Source organism: Clytia hemisphaerica, unplaced genomic scaffold (genome assembly GCF_902728285.1).
Source record: "Clytia hemisphaerica strain Z4C2 unplaced genomic scaffold, Clytia hemisphaerica genome assembly, whole genome shotgun sequence".
Lineage (NCBI taxonomy): Eukaryota > Metazoa > Cnidaria > Hydrozoa > Leptothecata > Clytiidae > Clytia > Clytia hemisphaerica.
In genome coordinates this window covers 1,710,810-1,732,760 of record NW_027104101.1, presented here as the reverse complement: position 1 = coordinate 1,732,760, position 21,951 = coordinate 1,710,810, and the positions used below count along the sequence as shown (strand labels likewise).

Genomic DNA, 21,951 nt, shown 5'->3' with positions numbered 1-21,951 from the left:
AAGAGTCAGAAAACGTGTGTGGCGTTATTTGGGTCAGGCTCAAATTTCCATAATGGCGGATTTTAGATTTTCAACCCTTTTTAGCCCTCTTGCTTGAAAAAAAAATTATTTTTGACTTCAAACATAGACATATTATATACCAATCGATCACAAATTTTATGCTGATTAAGAAAAAGGTCAGAATCATGGTCTGAAAATGTCGCTATCTAAAGATATGAAGCACTTTCGATTTCGATTTTTTAAAATTATTACTTTTGGTTCCAAATTTGCGTGGCTGTAACATTTGATTGGCTTACTTGATTTACTTGAAATTTTCCGAGGGTCTTGTCTACCTTCCAAATAATAAAGTTCAGGAAAAATATTTTTTCTACATGAATTTAGAAATCCATAATGGCGGATTCAAAATTTTCTTTTGTCACATGGGGTCCTAGGCTCTGCTAGGTTAAGAAAATATTTTTTGATCTTAAAACCATGTATATTATATACCAATCGATCAATAATTTTATGCTGGTTGAGAAAAAGGTGAATATTATGGTCTGAAAATTTTTCTATCTTGAGCTATGAAGTACTTTCGTTTTCAAAACTTAGAAAACGAAAGTACCTCGTATCTCTTTATAGCGATATTTTCAGACTATGGTTCTGACCTTTTTCTCAACCAGCATAAAATTATTGATCGATTGGTATATAATATACATGGTTTTAAGATCAAAAAATATTTTTCTTAGGCTAGCAGAGCCTAGGACCCCATGTGACGAAAGAAAATTTTGAATCCGCCATTATGGATTTCTAAATTCATGTAGAAAAAATATTTTTCCTGAATTTTATTATTTGGAAGGTAGACAAGACCCTCGGAAAATTTCAAGTAAATCAAGTAAGCCAATCAAATGTTACAGCCACGCAAATTTGGAACCAAAAGTAATCATTTAAAAAATCAAAATCGAAAGTGCTTCATATCTTTAGATAGCGAAATTTTCAGACTATTGTTTTGACCTTTTTCTTAATCAGCATAAAATTTGTGATCGATTGGTATATAATATGTCTATGTTTGAAGTCAAAAATAATTTTTTTTTCAAGCAAGAGGGCTAAAAAGGGTTGAAAATCTAAAATCCGCCATTATGGAAATTTGAGCCTGACCCAAATAACGCCACACACGTTTTCTGACTCCTCAAGGACTATACTTTCATGATCAAAAGAAAATATGACTACTTTAATCGTAGAAATTTTAGCGAGACTAATTTTAGCGTATATTAGCGAGTCAGGAAAATCTTGATTTTTTTTGGATTTATTTTAGCGAATCACGATTTCAATAAATTTCGCGTGGATAAATTTTAGCGAACACTCGTGTTACATTATTGACTGAGTTCGTTTTCTAGCATTTCTATGCACTGAAACCCTTCCTATTGATAAAAATGTATCAAGGCATATAACCAGAAATTTAGCGCGGATAAATTTTAGCGATCTGTCGATTCGGTGTGTTTTAGCGAGACTTATTTTAGCGAAAATAGGGAAAACTCGCTAAAACGCAAAAATTAGTCTCGCTAAAATTTCTACGATTAAGGTATACGCCAATGTGCATACGGGACACAACTCAGCTCCTAGAGTACAGTCATAACTTCAGTTAAAAGCATCGAAATGTTGTGCAGCTGCATTCAAAAGGACTAAGAAATGATTGAATGGCAATTTAAAGTTTGTTAGAGCTGGTTTCCATCCAAAAAATTTAGGTTTTTGAGGAACCTTCTCAAGAAAAACATCCAAACTCAGGCGACTGCGAAATAGAAATTGACATATTTACCCCCTGATTTACCACCTGTAACCCTGATGACGGACATTAAAAACCACAAATTGCTTTCCTTTATTGCCTACCAAAAATATCCATTTTTCCAGTAGTTAGAAATCAACTTTGTACACCTTAATACTGTTCTATGGGTCAAATGGGCCCAAAAATCAATAAAAACGATGAAAATCGTTTAAAATTGGCAATTTTACCCCCTGGTTTCTCCAACTGCACACTGTATGTGAGAGTTTCAAGTCAACATTGTAATTTTCTAGCGTATATTACACAAAGATCAAGTTAAAACTATTTTCGAAGATATTTTAAGCGAGATAAGCAGTGAAAATTGCACAAATTATAAATGTGAAAATTCAATAAAATGGGCATTTTTACCCCCTGAAGCGTCGAAAATGATACCTAATACAGTTGCCAAGAAATTTTTCTGGTGTATCGCGTCAAATTTTATCATAACAAAAAGTTTGTGCCTCATTAAAAGTTGTTTTGGTAGGTCCCGGTCTTATAAAGTGTCAAAATTCAGTGAAAATACCCATATTTTCCCTCAGGTAAACCCCCAAAAACAATTTTTCGCAAAACCTTTTTGCCAATGATGATCACCAATCTATCTTGAAACTTTTGGCAAAGTTTCAAAGCAATTGGTCAATTTATTCATGAGATATAGCAAATTATATCATACATGGAAAGATATTTTCCTTAACAAATCCTTATAAAGGGTAAAAAGTACCCCCTAAATTTGGGCCCAGTATGAAAAATTGACCAGGAGTTAGTTTTGGGGACCGACCATTTCTTAAACTAGGATAGTTAAGGATTCCAAAAATATATAGTTTATTCTGTAGAATCTTGTGTTAAGCAAAATGCCATTTTTAAGGTTTGGCTCCCGGACTACATTGAATTTTACGAATTAAAGAGTCGTTTATAAAAGCACTGAATTTTTTTTGACGCAAACTATGGATGTATTATGGCACAAACTAAACCCAGCTGGTACATAACATTTTTCAATGTTCACCTAACGTTACAAGGACTTTGTGAACATTAGACAAACGTCGAAACAACGTTTTGTACTTGCTCGGATACAGTACAGCTATTCTTCAGTAAGGATTTTTATTTTCTATACCAGGTAAAAAACCAGACCGGCATAATTTGTGGACAATACTTCAAATCACTTTCTCATAACTCATCAAGATAATGACATTATTTTCCCCAATCACATTCCTAAGCACTGACCAATTAATTCAATCAAATACACGGGTTGCAAAATTATATCAATGCAGTCAAAACATGTGATTACTCGAAAAAGTTAATGTGATTTTATTCCCATATTTGCTTTACAACTTACAGCTGATAACTTTATTAGTCTCAATAAATTCAAACCAATCAGAAATAAATGTCCTGTAATAAGCACATAAAGTTTTCGAGTAAAAGCGTGTTTTGTCTTCAGACTTAAATTATGCAGCCTGTGTATTTATCCAAAAGCACTCAGGAGAGCAGTTGGGAAACTTTCAATGGTAAATACGGTGGAGTGTCCATAACTAAAACACGCACGGGGAACACAAATTTGTTCGAGTTATAAAGGTTTATAAGGTATTGTTAACTGAAGTGACCATAAAAGAGGTTCGAGTTAAAGAGATTCCACTGTAGTACATTCGCCACAGTCTTCAGATGTTAACTTAACATTACCAAATTCAAAAAGATTATCTTTCAATGAGCTCTTCCAGAACGTGTTCGTACATGGGGATCGGAGGATATAGTGTCTGGGGGTAATGAAAAATCTACAAAATTTGCCTTGTCCAGGGGGGTAATTCTGCTCTGTTTGAGGGTGATTTTGAGTGTTCAGGGGCAACTAAATGCTTGTCCGGGGGGGGGGGTAGATTTCCAAAACATGTTATATCCTCCTCCCCCCATATTCAAATTATTTTCTGGAAAAGCCTAATTATTAAAATTTCGTGCCAATCAAAAAACAGATCCAAATCGTTTTAAAATTTCCCTCACGATATAAATGTCAACATCACTTTCGTTTTCTGCATTTGATAATATTTCGGACAGCCGACGTTTAAATTCGGACGAATGTCTTTTATGTTGAGAGTAATCTGTTGTATTTAGAATGCTGTGAAACAAAGATAAATATTCCGTTCTGACCTGAAAGAAAGAAAGAAATGAAAATCAACGCCTCTTATTGGTTGTCGAATTAATAAATCAAATCACTTTGATGGGATGAATTTTGCGCAGGGAGTAAATATCGCAGATATGGAAGCCGCGAAATTAAGTCCCAATAGAAATTTGGAAAGGCCTTATCCGCGAAAGAATTTTGATAAAAACTCGATAATGTCAAACAAGCAACTTGTAAATGTTAACTGGCATCAGAGAGGCGCTAATAAAAAAACTAAGATATATTATGATAATTATTTTAACTAAACACAAAAGAAGATAGATATATACAATTAAATTTTCCTGGGTCGTTACCCAAACTGTTTTGTTCTATTTATAATTTTATCTTACTATACTAATTGAGTTATTAGTAGCTTACTATTATTATTTAAATTTCATCTTGAGGGAGTCGCACTCTACCTCTTGATCCACGAATGCATCTCACCGTCGATCTTAAAAGTTAGAAGCATATAACAGTTCTTATGTTACTCGTGACTTTTGAGAGTGTATCATGTCTCTTATCCGAAATCATTTCTGCGAGACGTTTGTAAAACATTGTACACTCTCGTCCCATAGCCCCGTTTGCTGCAAAAACTAACGGTGAAAATGTCCCATTCTCAGCTTGAAGAACGCGATTACAATATTGTTTCTTCTTTTCTTTCTCATTTGACAATAAACAGTTCTCAATTTTTGTTTTGCTGTACCTTCGAGCGAACGGGTTGAAAACCCTCACGTCAAAAAATGCTCTTTGGCCAGCAGTCCAAAAACTGAGAGCGCTTATGTCCAGTCTTGCTTCGCGTGACACATTTGCCTGCCTCGGCAGGTCTTCATTATTGAGTTCATTGAGAATGGGCTCTGTTCTTACGTCATGACAAACTTCCTCCAGAAGTTTAGACGTAATGTCTCTAACATCATTGTGCCTCAATGACACAAATCCACCTTTCTTGCACGAGAGCGCGTGTGCTAGGTCAAACGAGGACCCGCACGCGCAAATTGATGGCATATTTCCCACAAGAAGGGTGTAATTCACGAGGTTAAAAAAATGGTAACAACATTCGATCAAGTGGCCAGTTGTAACGGATTCTTATGGCGTCCCAAAATTCTTGCTTCGTTAGCTCAAATCCTCGTTCGTTCGTTGGGATGACCGTCAACCAATTTGATACACCTTTTTGGTTTAGTGTCTCCATCATCCGTTTGGTTTCGTCATCGGATTCGTCCAGGAAAGCTCGTAGCTTCACCTGATTTCGTTGTTGACGTTCGTTGTGCAGGCGAGACTTGCTTTTCGATTCTGGTGCATCTGCTTCTGATTGTAGTATCAGGTTTTGTAGTACAACAGTTGCACTCATCGAATCGTGATGGTCGTTAGTTGATTCTTCGGAGAAGATCTTCAGTCCCATGCCACCGAGACGTGGTGGCAAGGATAACATGACTCGTTCATGATCATTGATGATTCGTCCACCAGTCAAGGATGGGATGAGTCTGTGTCGAACTGCTTCATCAACTCTCTTCAGTTCGTCGCTGATTGATGGGATGGTGCGAAGGAAGTATGTCAGCTTGTGTTGGTAACTGCTAACGTAGGCTGAGTAAGCAGCTTGAGGATACGTTGCTGCAATTTCAGCTAGAAGGTTGATTTCTTGCGTCCAGTCGTCGATCTCCTTTTGATGTACTGACTTTTATTTTCATCAGTGCCAATCACTGCACCAAGATGTCGTTCGCCTTCTGATGTGATCTTGATCTGAGTTCCAGCAAAGGTTTGACGTGCTTGGTCAAGTTGATCAGATTTGACGATCAGCCATGACTTGGTCGGTTGAGGAAAGTAGCCATACGACGGACCGATTTCGAGAAGGTGATCCCACCATTGCTTTAACGCTTCCAAAGTTCCAGCTGCTGTGATATCGTCAGCGAAGGCAACCATTCGATTGTGCTGATTGTTAATACGAAACAGAATGATGTTCAACATCGGCGTTACACCCAAAGCGTAGATAGCCATACCAAGCGGGTCGCCTTGAGTTGTGCCTTCTTGAGATGATATTTCAAGACCACCAATGACGAAGAGTCTTGCAGGATTCGCGTAGCAATTCGAAACGTATGTTGCGATTTCGGGGCAAGCATACTTTATGTTGTGGATCAGCGCTTCTCTATTAATGTTGTTGAAGGCATTGGCTGCGTCCACGAGGATGACTGCTTCAGTTGAGTCGTTTGAATACATTCGTCTCATTGCATGGATTGCTGCCTCGCTTCCCGAACTTCGACCACACATTTGCGCGTCAGATGATCCACTTTATCCCACTTAAGTGGATAAATTTTGGCGTGGATTTAATTTGGCGATTGGCCAAAATACGATTTTTGGCGGGGATTTAATTTGGCGATAGATCAATTTCGTAAAATTTAGCGGGGATTTAATTTGGCGAATTGGAAATTTTGTCACACTGAAATGGGTGAAAATTACTCAAAATATACTAAAAAGTTGTGATTTTTGACATAATTCTCTTTTTGTTAAATTTGGCGGGGATTTAATTTAGCGAATTGCCGAATTTGGAAATTTTGGCGAGGATTTAATTTGGCGAATTTTGGCACAATTCGCCAAATTCGCCAAATTTAATCCCCGCCAAAATTTATCCACTTAAGGTATATTGATTAAAAAATTTATGGATTTATTGGCGTTTTCTTTAAACATCTCGCGTGGTTTTAATCACGAAATAGCTCACAATTTTAGTCACCTTTGCCCTAGTTACTCACAGTTTCAAATTCGATTCTACCTTTGACTCTTCTGTTTATCAAACACTAAGGAATAAGAAAAGACCACATTTTGGTCTCGCTTACCTTATCCTTCTCTTCTCGATTAACCAGCTGTCTCAAGATGATGTCAAAGAGAACGTATAAATCGTTAGTGAAGAACATTTCTGATGTTTCTTTAGCGCTAAAGACGTCGATGAGGAATTTGAGAACAGAATCTGGACAAGGGTCGATGAAATCAAACATCGCACAGGGATCAGCTGTAAAAAAAGTAAAATGAAAATACTGAATCACTAAAAATTTCAGCTCCGTAGGTTAATTTTTTAGTTCTACAAGCTGCCCCAAAGTTTTGCAAACATAAAAAGAGTTGAAGAAGTTGAAAACTGTGGAGTGAATTACTTCCCGAAGGTGCTTCCAGTGTGGACTGGATAGCTCAGTCGGTAGAGCAGTTGTACTGGTCATGCGAAAGTCATGAGATCTCTTTTCAAACTTCAGTATAGTAGTTCACTATCAAATTTAAGTCAATGTATACATGTTGGCACGATATAAGAATAATAATGCTATCGTTGAAATATGCTAACGTTCCATGCAGAAACAGTGCAAACTTACTTTCACGATTTAACAGGAGTAGAATTTTCTCAGTCAGTGTCCGAAAGACTGTCCGATTTCTTAAAACCTGTATCAGCGTACTGGAACGAGGCGCTGAAAGAAAAAGATTGAGGTTTTAAAATTATACGTACAAATAAAGTGAAAATTGGAGAAGTCGTTTTCTTTTGTAACAAATTATCTTCTACCACCGACAAGATTAATGACGTGTAAAGCAACCCTAAGATGAAAGTCCGGTAGAAATTTACCACAGAGGTTCATTATGGATCAAAGAACCACAAAAATAACCACATTTGATTCGAAAATTTTTGGGCCCTTTTGAGGCATTATAATATGGTGACGTCAATTTTTCAACATCTGCAAACAAGATTTTTTGAACAGATTTTTTTGAGACAATTTAGACCCCTTAAAATGGTCCGAATTGAGCCAAAATTTGCCATATTTTCCCTGTGACGTCATCAACTACTCAATAAGATTGACCTTTTCAAACCAGGCTCAAAGAATGGGCCTTGAAAAGTACAACCTGAAAATTTGGGTTTAAAGTTTCGCTGACTCAGCTAAAATGGACTTTTAACTAGAATCTTGAGTGCTCCTGGATTTTCGGTTGGGGTCTGGAGATTCTACAAATTTAGGTTGTTGATAAGAGATTTGAGGTTGGGGTAATACCTTTTTCAGAGGTTTTGGAGAGGTGTTGCCCAAATTATGGTTCTTGGACCCAAAAGAAACCTTTTGTTCCAATCAGCTGCGTTAGGGCCTTTTTAAGCTAATTCCATCAGCTAATAATATAATTTTGCAGTATTAATTATCAGCAAAGTACTCTCGGGTACTTAATAGCCGTCCCCCCCGCTAATTAATTTTTCGAAAATTTTCCACCCAGGACATTCTTATTCCAACCCCCCCGCTTATTAATTTTTGGGAAAATTTTTTTGAAAGTTCCCTTTTTTTGTCCTAATTCAGCTGTATTAGCCTCCTTTTCAAAAGTTTTCCACCCAGGACATTTTTATTCCAACCCCCCCGCTTATTAAGTTTTGAGATTTTTTCCAACCCCCCCGCTTATTCCAACCCCCCCGGCTATTAGGTACCCGAGAGTAGGAAGCAAAAGAAAAGGAAAAATAATACTTAGATCGTTGTACCTTTGAAATGTTGATTAAAGGAGAGTAACATTCCAATGAGAGTGTCCGAAACTTGATCATCGATATCGTTGTCCGGTGGTTCTTCAATCGTGTTCAGTACAAACTCCACAAAATCGTCGTTGAACTAAAAATATTTGAATGAGTCTTCATACATGTTTCTTTTTGTTATAAGCAAGTGTCAGCCCCTTGGTCAGGCTCGTGCATGCTTAATCTTTCAAAGCATCAAAACATAGCCCATGCTTATCATATGCTTATGAATTATAATGCTTATATCAGGCCATTTTTTGTAAAATTCTCGGAAATTTAGTAAACATTTGATTCAAATGGCTTTCAGATTTCGGGAGCAGAGGGATATGGCTAGTCACGGAATGGCTTTTTTTACTTGACCACTTCCAAACCTTTTTAAACAGAAAAAATTGACCACATGAAACATATTACAGGCTGTCGTATATGCTTATGTTATCTGCAAATCTGAGCCTTCATATGCTTATAAGCGTTATGCTTAAAAAAAACATGTACAAACTAGATAACGTTGAACTTAGTTTGAGTTATGAAAAGTTCGAGTTACAGAGACTTGTTCATGAGAGTTCGCTACCTGACGTGACCAGGAGGCTTTCTGCATTCTGCGTTCGTTCCACGACACTACATATAACACTTTTCCACAGTTTAACTCATTAGCATGGTTAATATCCCCAATTCATTGAAGCGGGAGTAGTAGCCTATCTAGTGAAATTTTGAAAGGTTGAAAGGTTTTTTATTTCATACAGGGGTAGAACCGCTAAATTTTAGATCCAAGTTGGAATTCTTAAATAAAATTTGATATTTATAAACCGAAGATGTTGCGACACACACTGATTAAAGGTATTGCGGGCCTCGTTTCGAAAAAGAAAATTACCTGAACATAATGATGGTAGGGCACTGGTTCACCTGTCGAAAAAATCATCGTCAACATCAGCGACGTCGTTAAAAATTTCGTCATGTCGGATTGATCTTGCATCAAGTCTTGCGCCAACTCCGTCGGTAATACTGAACATAGCAACGTTGATACAAAGTCCGCACCGAGTTGGCAGAAGCACCCGAAAACGTGTAACAAAGCGATCCGTAGTTTTGGGCGATGCTCCATTTGGTATAGAATGATCAGATCGTTTATGTATCTATCAAATTTAGAAAAAAGAATTCAAAAAAAAAATTCAAAACTCATGCAACCAATCATACTTTTTTCGAAAAAATAATGTTTAAAACTCTTGCACTCAATCAGATTCAATCATAATCTTCAAAGGGAGAATTTAACTGAATTCAAACGAGCTACAAAATTTTGCAGTTGAAAGACTACCCGAAGAAAAAAATGTTCTTTGAATTCAATGTATATATAAAAAACCTTACCTGTATTCATCTTCTTTCAAAATAGTTTTGGATAAACTCGGATCGATTTCATCGATAACTTTAACGACTTCTTCGAGAAGCGATTTGATTTCAGTGAAGTCCTCGTGCACGGCCCAATTCCTTTGTTGAGAATCTTCCTTGTGTTCTGAAAGTTGGTCCAGGACGCTGAATAGACGTTGCGCGTCTTCCGCTGCCAGTGATCCTTTGTAGACATTCTAAAATCAGGTAATACCATACACATGGTAAAATTATGGACGAAATGTAAGTGGCGTTCTGATAGCATTTGTGGCACTGTGGTATACTGTAATTGTAATAAACCTTGGTTGCTGCACTAGCGATACAAACATTCGCAATTTTTGCAATTTTTGCAAGTAAAATATTCTTGACAAAATAGAAAATCTGTAAAACTTCTGTCCAAATAAAATGTAAGATTTATCAAATGTGTAACGATCTTGTTCTATATTTTTAGACTAGACCTATAATAAAGAGACTTAATATATATGATATGATACTGGCTTGTGTTGCTTTTACACTGGCAACGAAGAGACTATTGAAACAAGATACATATGGTGATACACACAAGACCACTAGCTGAAACTGGACGCAGACACAACACACTGACAGACTTGATCCAGAAGAAAGACTTGGACGTCTTACCAAAAGCTCAGTCATACCAGGTTTGCCCTGGACCTTCGAGGTAAGACTATTCCTTACTTTATTACCATACTCTATTTGACTGATCAATCACTGAATCAAGACGCTGCCAACATAGCACGGGAGACGACTTCACATACACGTGATCAAGGAAAAGAAGAAAGACACGTCATAGTTTTACTGAAACTTTCATCACACCAGGTGTGCCCTGGTCGTTGTAGGTAAGACCTTTCCTTTTCCTGTCTAATACGAACAACGCAGTTCAAGATGAATTTCAGTCCTGAACAATTCCAGACACTTATGGCAGCTATCACTGGCGGTCAGCTACAGCAAGCAGCTCCTGCTGCGGCAGCTGCAGCACCACCAAAGAATGATCCATCCGCACTTGGGCCGATACGACAATGCGGCCTAGGCACTGACAAAATGCAGAAGCTCATTCTATTTAACGAATGGCTTGATGATGCAGAAAACAGGATGGACTACATTGGTGTAACAGAAGACAAAGAAAAGATCATCCTCCTGAAAACTTGGGGAGGACCAGAGATGGTTGAGTTGATTCGTGCAGAGAGATCACACCTCAACACAGGAGCCCGAGCAAACGAAGAAGGTGCACAAGCAAATGGGGAAGGTGCAGAAGCAAATGCAGAAGCTGCACCCACCTACATGCAGACTATTGAACGGCTACGTTACTATCTGAGACGTATGGTCAATCGAACAATGGCCATGCACCAGCTTCTGGGGACCAAACAAGGAACACGAACGTGGGGTGACTTCCTTCTAGATCTTGAAAAGAAGGCCAAGTCCCTGAACTTTGACAAGAAACCGTACACCACAGAGGAAGCTATAAAGGATGCTGCCATATTCGGCATGAATGATGTCAGCCTGAGAGAGAAGGCGCTTGCGGAGGATCCAAACCTAGAGAAACTTTCCAGATGGGGCCAAGCACGAGAAGCAGGCCGAGACGACGCCCACAGCCTGGACAAGACAACACATGTCAAACGTGTTCGACACGAAATGAATCAAGATAATATGACACAAGATGAGATAGACGAGATGATTGAAACCCTGAAAGTAATGAAGCTCAAAAAGGCAGGAAAGTATAGCAACAGACACAAAGGATCTTGTAACCGATGCAACTCCAGCCATCAGTCAGGGAGATGCCCAGCAAATGGCAAAGAATGCTTCACATGTGGTGGGAAGAACCATTTTGCCAGAACTCCAATCTGTCCTGGAAAGAAGACGGTCAAAAGAATCAACGCAGATTACTTTACAACATTGAAGCGAAATGACTCGAACCAAGAACCTACTACACTCACTGCCATAAAGAAGGTGACTAAGCCAGCAGACAAATGGGTCGATGTCAAGATAGGCGGCACAAAACACACCCTCTTCGCAGACACAGGTAGCCAGCACACCATCATCACACCTGAACACTACAGCAACGCCATGGGACCCCTGGAAGAGCCGGACATCATACTCAGGGCATGGGGATCTTCAAACAATCTCAACATCACCGGAATGGTTCACACTGTGATCGAGAACGCCAAAGGAAGCAAGATCAATAGCAAAGTATATGTTGTGGACGGTTTTCAGCCAGAACCGCTACTCGGAGACAACGACGCAGAACACCTAGGATTCGTCACCTTCAACAAGGAAGGAAAGAGCCCACGAACACAAGACACAAGTGCAATCAAGAGGATTCCCCAACTCATCAGAGATAACCTTGGGATACAAGTCGAAACACGTCCTGACAGCAACGAAGCAGACCCAACAGAGATCGAAAAGATAATGAAACTCGTCGACGGATACCGAGGTCTAGTCTTCGACGACAACAAAATTGGATGCATCAGAACGAAGCCCATCCACCTCGACTATGAAGAAGAATTCGAGCCAAAGCAACCACCATTTCGCAACGTTCCAATCCACTATCAAGGCGAAGTCAGTAAACTCCTTGAATTTCTGAGAACACAGGGAGTGATAACGGATGTGGACCCACGAGAAAGCTATGACTGCGTGATGAACGTGGTGATAACAGATAAAAGCAATGGTCAAATCAGGATGAACATAGACAACACACCACGCAATGCGGGGATGAAGCGCACTCGATTCCACGTCCAAACACCACAGGAGATCCGCCACGACCTGAAGGAAGCGAAGATTTTCAGTGAAATGGACATGGGCTGGGGTTACCATCAACTTCAGCTAGACAAAGATCCAAAGACAAGAGCATCTTTCAAACACACGAGGGCCTTCACAGAATGGAGAGGCTGTATTTCGGACCCACAGCCTCAAGCGGCGTCTTCCACAACGAGATACGGAAAGCATTTGCTGGCCTCCAAGGCGTCACTACATTGCATGACAACATCCTAGTCTACGGAAGAGACTATAAGGAACATTACAGAAACCTCGCAGCATTCCTGGATCGTTGTAAAGAGAATGGCACAATCCTCAAACCGTCCAAATCGACGTTCGGACAGACAAGAATCAAATGGTTTGGTCGGACGTTCCATTCCAATGGCGTGACAGCGGACCCAAAGAAGATTCAAAACATCAAAGACGGTGGCAGACCTGAGAACACAGAGGATGTTCGCTCTTTGTTGATGGCTTGCCAGTACAATGCGAAGTTCACATTCGACAACAAACTACACACAACATATGAAGACACTACCGCACCGCTTCGCAAATTGTTGAAAAAGGGGGAGAAATTCCGCTGGCAGGAAGAAGAGGAAACTGCATACCAGACGCTGATGCAAATCCTGGACGATCCAGCGACTCTACAAGCGTACGATCCCAATGAAAAGACTCATGTGGTGTCGGACTCATCAGAGGTAGGAATCCAAGCAAGCATCTACCAGGAGAGGGGAGAAGGTATGTGGGTTCCGATAGACCACAACAGCAGAGCTCTAACCGATGTTGAACAACGATACAGCCCAATTGAAAGAGAAAGTCTTGGTCTCTGTTTCGCAATGGAGCAATTTCGCTACTACGTTGTCGGAAGTCAATTCACAGCATGGACAGACCATGAACCTCTCATTCCAATCTACAACAATCGACAGAAACCAGCATCCCGCAAAATCAGCAACCACAGAGACCGGGTTCAAGATCTCCAATTCAATCTCCGCTACCTGAAGGGGAAAGAAATGCCATGCGACTATGGCAGCAGACACCCGAACCCGATATCCCACCTCACAGAAATGGAACAAGACGATCTAGGCTTCGATATTGGAACAACCATTCTAGTACGGAAAATCAACCTCAACAACACAACACCGGCGATTGACATCGACACCATCAGACAGGCTGCTCAAAGTGATCCACACTACCAACAACTCATAGAAGACATCTCAAAAGGCAGATCAGAGCCGCCATCTGGATCAGAAGTCAACAACAGAATTTACAAAGAACTATTGGTCGAAAATGGCGTCATCATGAGAGGGAGTCAAATCTATGTCCCAGACACGCCCATGCAACCAGGACAACGCAACCTCCGATTGAATCTCATGGCATAGCACACGAAGGATGAAACGATACATGCGGTCAAGATTGTGGTTCCCATTGATGGACAAGGCCATACAAGACGCGGTGCAAAGATGCCTGGCATGCCAAGCCTCAACAGAGACGAAGCATCGCGACCCCAACACACCTTCCACACCTCCGGAGGAACCTTGGCAGAAACTTTCAGCCGACCACTGGGGACCAACAGCAGACGGCATATACCTACTGGTGGTGATAGACGAACTGTCAAGATATCCAGAAGTAGCAGTGGTAAAAGGGACAGGATCAGAACACAACATCCAGGCGTTTGATGACATATTCACAAGACACGGTTATTGCAAACGGTTGAAAACGGACAAGGCCCACCTTTCAATGGAAAAGAGCACCACCAACTCCAAGAATATTTCAAGTGGGCAGGTATTCGTCACGAACCAACGCTCAGCGCGGATGATCCGGAAGCAAATGGCCTTGCGGAAGCCTTCATGAAAATTTGCAAGAAAGTCTGGCACACAGCCATCGTCGAAAAGAATGATCCCAAAGCAGAGCTGAACAAGACTCTACAGATGTACCGCGCCACACCACACCCAACAACTGGAAAGGCACCGGCAGAGCTCCTGTTTGGCAGAAAATTCCACTCACGTCTACCACAGCAAGATGAAACAGCCAGCAGAAAAGACATCGCCGAAGCAAGAGAAAAGGAGATCGCGCAGAAGATGAAACAATCCCACTACAAAGACAACAAGCCATATGTCAAGCATCACAACATCCAGCTTGGGGACACTGTTCTCCTGAAACAAAAGAGCACCAAATCCAAACCACCCTTCGACCCATCGCCATATGAAGTCATCTCAATCAATGGACACCAAATCACAGCATCACGACCAGATCGAACCATCACAAGAGACGCGCAGAAATGGAAAATCTACAAGAAACCTGATAATCAACGACAACAACAACAACAACACGCCGATGAGGACAACAGAAACACGCAGAAGCAATGGGACTTCGAGGAACCAACTCCACCACAACAAGTGCTCCTCCAACGAGATGGTGAAGTCGCCAACCCTGCCCCACAACACGAGGACGTTCACCCAATTAGACACGATTTTGTTCGTAGGTCAACGAGACCACGGAGAGCCCCAGTACGATTTGCTGAGGAGGACTAGTCGCCATGACGGCCATACATATTTTATTTTCTTACAGTTACACAGACTAACCGCATATCGGTTTCACAGCAGTTTTTTTTTTAAGAGATATTTCATTTGACCCATGTACAAGTAGTGTGCATGTGTAACGATCTTGTTCTATATTTTTAGACTAGACCTATAATAAAGAGACTTAATATATATGATATGATACTGGCTTGTGTCGCTTTTACAAAATGAAAAAGACAAAAGTTTCAATCCAATTCAAGAAGTATTTGTCCCCATTTTTTTTTCAAATTATGTCTTCAAACAATTTTCCTTCGATTCGCAGAATTCATATCGCAAATTTCGTGATATTTCGGCCTCGCGAAACTTTCTGCTTGCGAATGTTTGATCGCCTAAATTAGTCAATTCCATCTTCAAACGCAGATAGCAGGACGAAAAATTCACTTTTCTCAAGACAAAAAAATATCAAAAATGTAGAATTGCTATACCAAACTCTTTTTCCCCGAAAAAGACAGCGTTGACAAATAATAATTTCCAGTGGATAATCAAAGTGGTATATTATTTTATAGGCACACAAAAATCCCAAAACTGGCTCGGACATGCTTAGATCGAGAGATCGACAAGGCTGAAGGATGCTTATTATCCTAAGCAAAATTTTAAGGAAATTCCTAAAATCCGTCAAGTCTCACGCTAATGCTTAGCATATGATAGATTCTAATATGCTTATAAATGTATGCAATGTTTGTAAAACAACATGTAACTGACTTACTAAGCGTTCGTCTTGTATGTGTCTTTCAATGCTTTTGGTGAATTCAAACAGGTCTGGCACTTCATTCCCAATGCTCTGCAACACACAACGAACAGCTGCCAATGATTTGTTGAAACTGATTTTACACCTATTTAATGTGGAAGAAGAGAATTATGAGAGAGTTTCTTTACTTGAGTTAAGTTACATTAAAAGTTATATAGTTCCCGGACCATCTTTCCAATACATTTGACGCTCTTTAATTCGGCATTCTATTTTTCGATACCCTCAATTATTCGATGGTATTGGAGCTCTCATAAACGACGTTCTAGTATCAAATACGCTCCCTGCTTACTCAATGGAAGTCCAATCGAGTTAGAGAGCGTTAACTGTATTTTAAAGCTGTTCAAATTCCATGTAGAAGAATTCGAGTTTGCAATTATTCTATGTAACAAAAATGAAATTTAATATTGAGAGTAACAGACCCAAATGATGATATGGAAGCCAAACCATGGTTTTGGCAAAAGTAAAATAGAGTTTTGCAGAGTTTTATAATGTTTGTTTGAAAACAAAGCATTTAGAATCGAGTAATACCAATCAAATCAGATAAAAACACTAACCTTTGAATGAATTTTAATGGGGAGAAAAATGCTTCTTTATCTTTTAATCACATTTTTTACGAAAAAATAATCAAAAACTCTCGCAACCGATCATATTTTTGACGAAAAACAATCTTAAAACCTTCGTAACCAATCATTCTTTTTTACGAAAAACAATCTAAAACCCTCGTATCTAATCATATTTTTTTCGAATAAAAAAAACTCTCGTACCTCCCTCTTACTTTGTCAACCAAATCTTGACCAAATGCTTCCGACACTTCAAAACCTCTGATTCCTGAATGCCCTGCTATAGCACAAGGTCTATCGGCTACATCCGAAAACCCTGTTCTCGTAGTGGCGGTGGTCCCTGAAACGAACGAACCAGTCGACGCAGAATCGAGGGATATGTTTGACAAACTTCTTTGGTCATCTTCATCCATAACATTTTCTGTTCTTGTAATTGTGAGATTTGTACCTTGCATCGATGTCACTTTAGTTGATGAACCTTTGAACAAAGAAAGAAAGAAATTTCTTTACTTATTTATTTACACATTCCATGTTACAGTTTTAGAAGTTGACACTCTCTCTTGTTCGATTTTCAAGGGGATCGGATTTTCATCGAATAAGGGGTGTATCTACGTCATTGTCACAGTTCTAACATTTTTGAACCAGTCAATTTTTACCTATTTTTTAGAAAACCTAACAACTCTACAAAATATCAGTTTTTGTTTCAATATCAAGAGTGCCCTGATATAAGTTAAAGTTTATTCATACAAAATTTAAAGTTGATAGCACAATTAGAGCACTCCACGTCAAAATTTGAAGGTTATGGAAACTTTTTTTTGGACCTTTACAGAGCGTCAACTGTAATTACAAATGCGATCTGAATGAGCAATGCACGAATTGATCGTCCTGTGATGTAACATTTTTGATCACATCTCTCCATTACTAGGCCAGTAAGTAATCCATAGGCCGCAAAGGAAAAGATTTCAAATAAAAACTGAGAGATTTTGTTCGTTTTGAAGAAGTTATTTTTAATCAAAACATATTTTCACAAAAACTGCTAGTCTGTTGACTTTGTTTCACTCCATATCAATTTACTGATATCAAGATAACAAAGATGAATACTTTAAAAATGATCTAGTCAACAGGTATAATTTTTTATAATGTCTCGCAATGTTAAAGCCATTAAAATGGTGGTGCAATAGCAATTATATAATAGTTTATAAGCAAATTCTACTGACAGTTAAAATACAAAAATTTCTTAGAATCTGGTTGGCATCGAAAAATAGTTTTTCATGTGTACATACATACTTAGTATTACGACTGAACTATTTATTTATCATTTTAACCTTTCTTTTATTTAGACCATTATGGTTTTCATGATTTCGTCAATTTTTTGAAAACACTTTGTTTGTAGTTGGTACTCTTCAACTAATGATGGGCATGGCAGTTTCTATATTTTTAGTAATATTTTTAATATTACAAATTGCTGTCCGTCCGTAAAAAAGGTAGGTTTAATGAATAATTGTTGAATACCTTCATCATTTTCTTTGTCTTTCAATGTTAGACTTCTCAATGGTGACATTATATTCTTTGCATCTGGTAATACTGCATCTCCTGTGGAAAGAAATGAAATTTACAGCGTTTTTTTTTATTCAAATTGAAAATGAAAACTCTACTTACATTACTCTTGAATGCTTACTAGACTGGAAAAAACAGGAGAATGAGGCGGAAATTTAGAAAAGGGTGGGCTTACAAAAAAAAACCGCACCCCTAGATTTGTTGACGTAACTTTATTTTTATTCACCCTATCGCTTTGAAGTTTCACACCCTTTTTCCTTAGTAACTTCAAAGTCTATGTGTGAAATTTGAATGTTATAGCTTAAATATTTATGAAGAATAAGAAGTTTGAAGGGAAATTAGTAGTTTCAGGTTCACGTCAAAAATGGAGAATTTCAGTTGAATATGAAATACCGTTAAACATTATTCAATCATAAAATCCCTTTGCACAACCTGTTGCACACGGGAAGCTTTTTCGCGACATAGTGGCCCCTACTAAAAGAGAGGATTGGTGTGACGCCGAGAAAAAATAAATCTAGATGCATTGCAGATGATTGCATATAAAAGGCTATATGTGAGAAAAACCGTTAAAAAGGACCAAATCTTCTTTAACTTTTTGATTTGATGTTATGGTTCACTTTAATTCTTTCGAATGGAACAAAAGATTTTCAATTTTGACGACTTTTTATTTTGGTTGCCATAGTAACCAATGACGTCAGTTTCCATGGCAACAGGTGTTCACACCCGGCCCGACCTCTCAAATTTTGATCTTCTACATTCAAGGAACAATATTCAATCATAAAATCCCTTTGCACAACCTGTTGCACACGGGAAGTTTTTTCGCGACATAGTGGCCCCTACTAAAAGAGAGGATTGGTGTGACTATTAAGGTGTTTCTAACCACTTCTGCTAGAGTATAAAATTTGGTCTTTTTGGCCAAAAATCTTGATTTTTCCTAGAATTACTTAAATATATAGCCTTACAGTACCTCTCTGTCATTGTGAATCCTTTCAGGGCATCCCTATAGCACTATTATGCTCCAATCACAAGAATGGTATTTTCTTTTTTGACGTCAGAAAAGAAAGGACAACAAACATTTATGAAAATTGTACTTTTTCTTCAAACTGTCATATTTTAAGAAATATCTGAGCTATAAGCCTCAAATCTCACATGCAGGCCTCAAATCCACTAGGGTATTGGTGTTGATGATTTCATGGTGATATGATAAATTGAAAAAAAGTTACGTCAAAAATTCTAGGGGTGCATTTTTTTTTTAATCCCTCTGTAATAAGGGAGGGTTTTGACATAATATCCCAAGTGGAAAATTTAAAAAAATAATTAACAGAGAGGGTCGTTCAACAAGGTCAGGTTACATATATAAAAAAAATTATGTAAATTCTAATAAACTTTTTTCAATATAATACTATACCCTGTGATATTTGAATGTTATACGTTTGACTTGAAGCTACTGGTGAACGTGGAGATTGTGGTGATCTTTTCGAACTGGTTTTTGTTTCTAAGGTTAACAAAAGATGAGAATCATTCTATATATAATTTGCCCTGAATGATCTTTTCTATGTGGTTTTTGTTTCTAGTGAAATTTGAAAAAGGTTAACAAGAGTGGGAATTATTCTTTTATAAATATGCCCTGATTGGGTAAAATATATTTTAGAATTCAAAAAAGACTATTGCAGTGTGAAATTATAAAATCATGTCAGCTGAAGCCGAGAATATAACAGATGAAAAACAAAACATTATTATTATTCAAAATGAAATTTTACAAAAATTTCATGGCTCCCCTCCCCCACTTATATTTGGGGGGCGGTGTAAATCTAAAATCGACCTAAAAGTGGGTAGGAGATTTTTGAAACTCAAGGGCGGGGGCTAAAAAAGTGGGGGAATCTGAAGGGCTGGGGGGACCTTAAACTTAGGGGGACCTTAAACTTAGGGGGGACCTAAATCTTAGGGGGGACCTAAATCTTAGGGGGGACCTAAGTTTGTTGGGGGGACCTAGACCGCATTCGGAGCCCTGAAAAAGTGCAATTAATATAAACCCAAAACAAAGTAAAATGATATCAGGGATTATATCTTTTAAAAAACATTCATGATCAAGAAACCTGAAATCTTACCAGAAGGTGGGGGTGGTGCAGAATATCTTTTGGTTGATTTGCTGCGTTTTTTGGTGCTGGACGTGGATGCAAAACTTTCACTGTGTGTCGGTGAAGTTGGGGAAGTTGGTGAGATAGGAGCTTTTGGTGCTTGCCTTTTTGGTTGATTTGGTATGGCACTTTGTGCATTAGGTGACAAGGGAGCATTGGTCCAAAGACTGTCTCCTTTTGAGATATCTTCATATGCCTCGTTAAGTTTTCTGTTTAAAAAATGCTTTAAATTATAATATTGTATGATTTTGTGTTTTAAAATAAAGTGGGTTTTGTTTGTCAATTGTGTCATGGTTTTCTAACCTATAAAAGGAAATATAATAGATTACGTTTTTTAATGAAGCTTTAAAAAAAAAATCTTACACTACATTTCTTCGTTCCGTTTCATTTAATTTCCGATGATGACTTTGCGCAATTGTTTTGATACAGTCTACTGATTTCTTGATTGATTTCAAAACATCATTTTTAGTGATCTAAAAATCAGTGAAGTAAAAAAACACTGATATAATTTGTAAAAAAAATATTACTGATAATATTCATATTGTTATTATAGTCATCAAATATAAAACATGGTTGTTGCAATAAATTGTTTGCAGAAGTTTGAATGTTACACACGGTGTAAGTTTACTGTAAAAATTAACTTAAAGGAAATTTTTTGTGTGATCTAATTTCGCGTTTTTGGGTGTCTACTGCGAAAATTAGTTCTGCAAAATGCGATTTTTATCAATATATACTCAAATAACTCAAAATTATGAAGGAACTTCGGCAAAAAATGGGTAGTAAAGTACCCTTTGCACCACAAAAAGTAAATTCCACTGAAGTACTAGTTCCAGCGAAAATTAGTTCCCTTGGAAAGTATACAAAACCTTGTAAAGGTTGCAACATTGTTAACCAATGAGAAGATAATCATTTAAACTAAAAATTTGAAATTGGGATAAAAAATCCAATATTCATTTTTCAGACCTTGTTAACTTCAAGATAAGATGCTGGTATAAGTCCACTATTTCCAAACTCATCTTGCATGGACCACCAATGTTCATCCAACTGTTCAATCAAATTGAAGACTTTCCCAATGGGAAAAGATAATACACCATCATTATTGCTTTGATATGCACATATTGATTTATACATTTTTAAAGAGCTTTTTTTTAATTATCTCTTAGCTGGAAATTATTAAATTAATCAATCAATCAAACAAATCAATTGAAATCTAAAAGAAGAGAAAATCATAATTAGTTTCAGCCTCCCTTATAGTATATGTATATGGTGGTTACTAAATATTAGTACTCTCATGTGCCTAACAAACGTCCCCCCCACACTTATTAATTTCTCAAAAATTTTCCAACCCCATGGACCTTATTGGGACCCCACCGTTTATTAAAATTCAGAAATTTCTTATGATCAAGTATTTTTCATTGGACAACTTTAAAGTTGCGTCTTTACACTACACTTTCCTTTACATACACTCAAAAGATGTGCATCTTCTTGCTTTCAATAATTAGGGGTAATTTTGAAAAATTATCAAATTTCCAACTTCCAAGCTTATTAAGACCCCCATGTTTATTAAAATTCTGAAAAAACTCCAACCCCCACGTTTATTAGGCACCTGAGAGTATGTAACTACTGTATACTGTATCCCTCAGCCACACTGGAAACCTTTTGTTCGGTGATATTTCCGGTGTTAATGTTTTTAACTTCTGGAGGACAGGTGGTCCAACGCGGAAAAATTGAATTGACGTCAGATTTGCAAACAATTTTTACCTTCCTATACAAAACCCCAAATATCTCAACAA

General features: G+C 38.1%; 1 protein-coding gene across 1 annotated transcript; it reads right to left on the bottom strand.

Annotated features, from left to right (window-relative positions):
* Positions 1–3,407: 3,407 nt before the first annotated feature.
* On the bottom strand, positions 3,408–21,369 carry LOC136813064 (NCK-interacting protein with SH3 domain-like). Its single transcript, XM_067069586.1, has 13 exons — positions 21,122–21,369; positions 20,522–20,631; positions 20,129–20,367; positions 19,429–19,515; positions 17,976–18,056; positions 16,668–16,941; positions 15,862–15,988; positions 9,793–10,007; positions 9,305–9,563; positions 8,410–8,533; positions 7,280–7,372; positions 6,758–6,930; positions 3,408–3,925 (listed from the first exon to the last, which is right to left on the bottom strand). The coding sequence occupies exons 1-13, from the start codon at positions 21,287–21,289 to the stop codon at positions 3,740–3,742; spliced, it is 2,136 nt and encodes a 711-aa protein (XP_066925687.1). The 5' UTR covers positions 21,290–21,369; the 3' UTR covers positions 3,408–3,739.
* Between the last annotated feature and the right edge of the window lie 582 nt (positions 21,370–21,951).

What these genes read in the sequence shown, in the direction of transcription:
- LOC136813064 (XM_067069586.1), bottom strand. Translation starts at nt 21,289, where the DNA reads ATGTATAAATCAATATGTGCATATCAAAGCAATAATGATGGTGTATTA. An exon ending in TAACATTCAAATATCACAGG is followed by an intron (nt 18,057 to 19,428) that starts GTATAGTATTAT and finishes TTCTTTCCACAG; the next exon opens with GAGATGCAGTATTACCAGAT. An exon ending in ACATACAAGACGAACGCTTA is followed by an intron (nt 10,008 to 15,861) that starts GTAAGTCAGTTA and finishes ACCTGATTTTAG; the next exon opens with AATGTCTACAAAGGATCACT.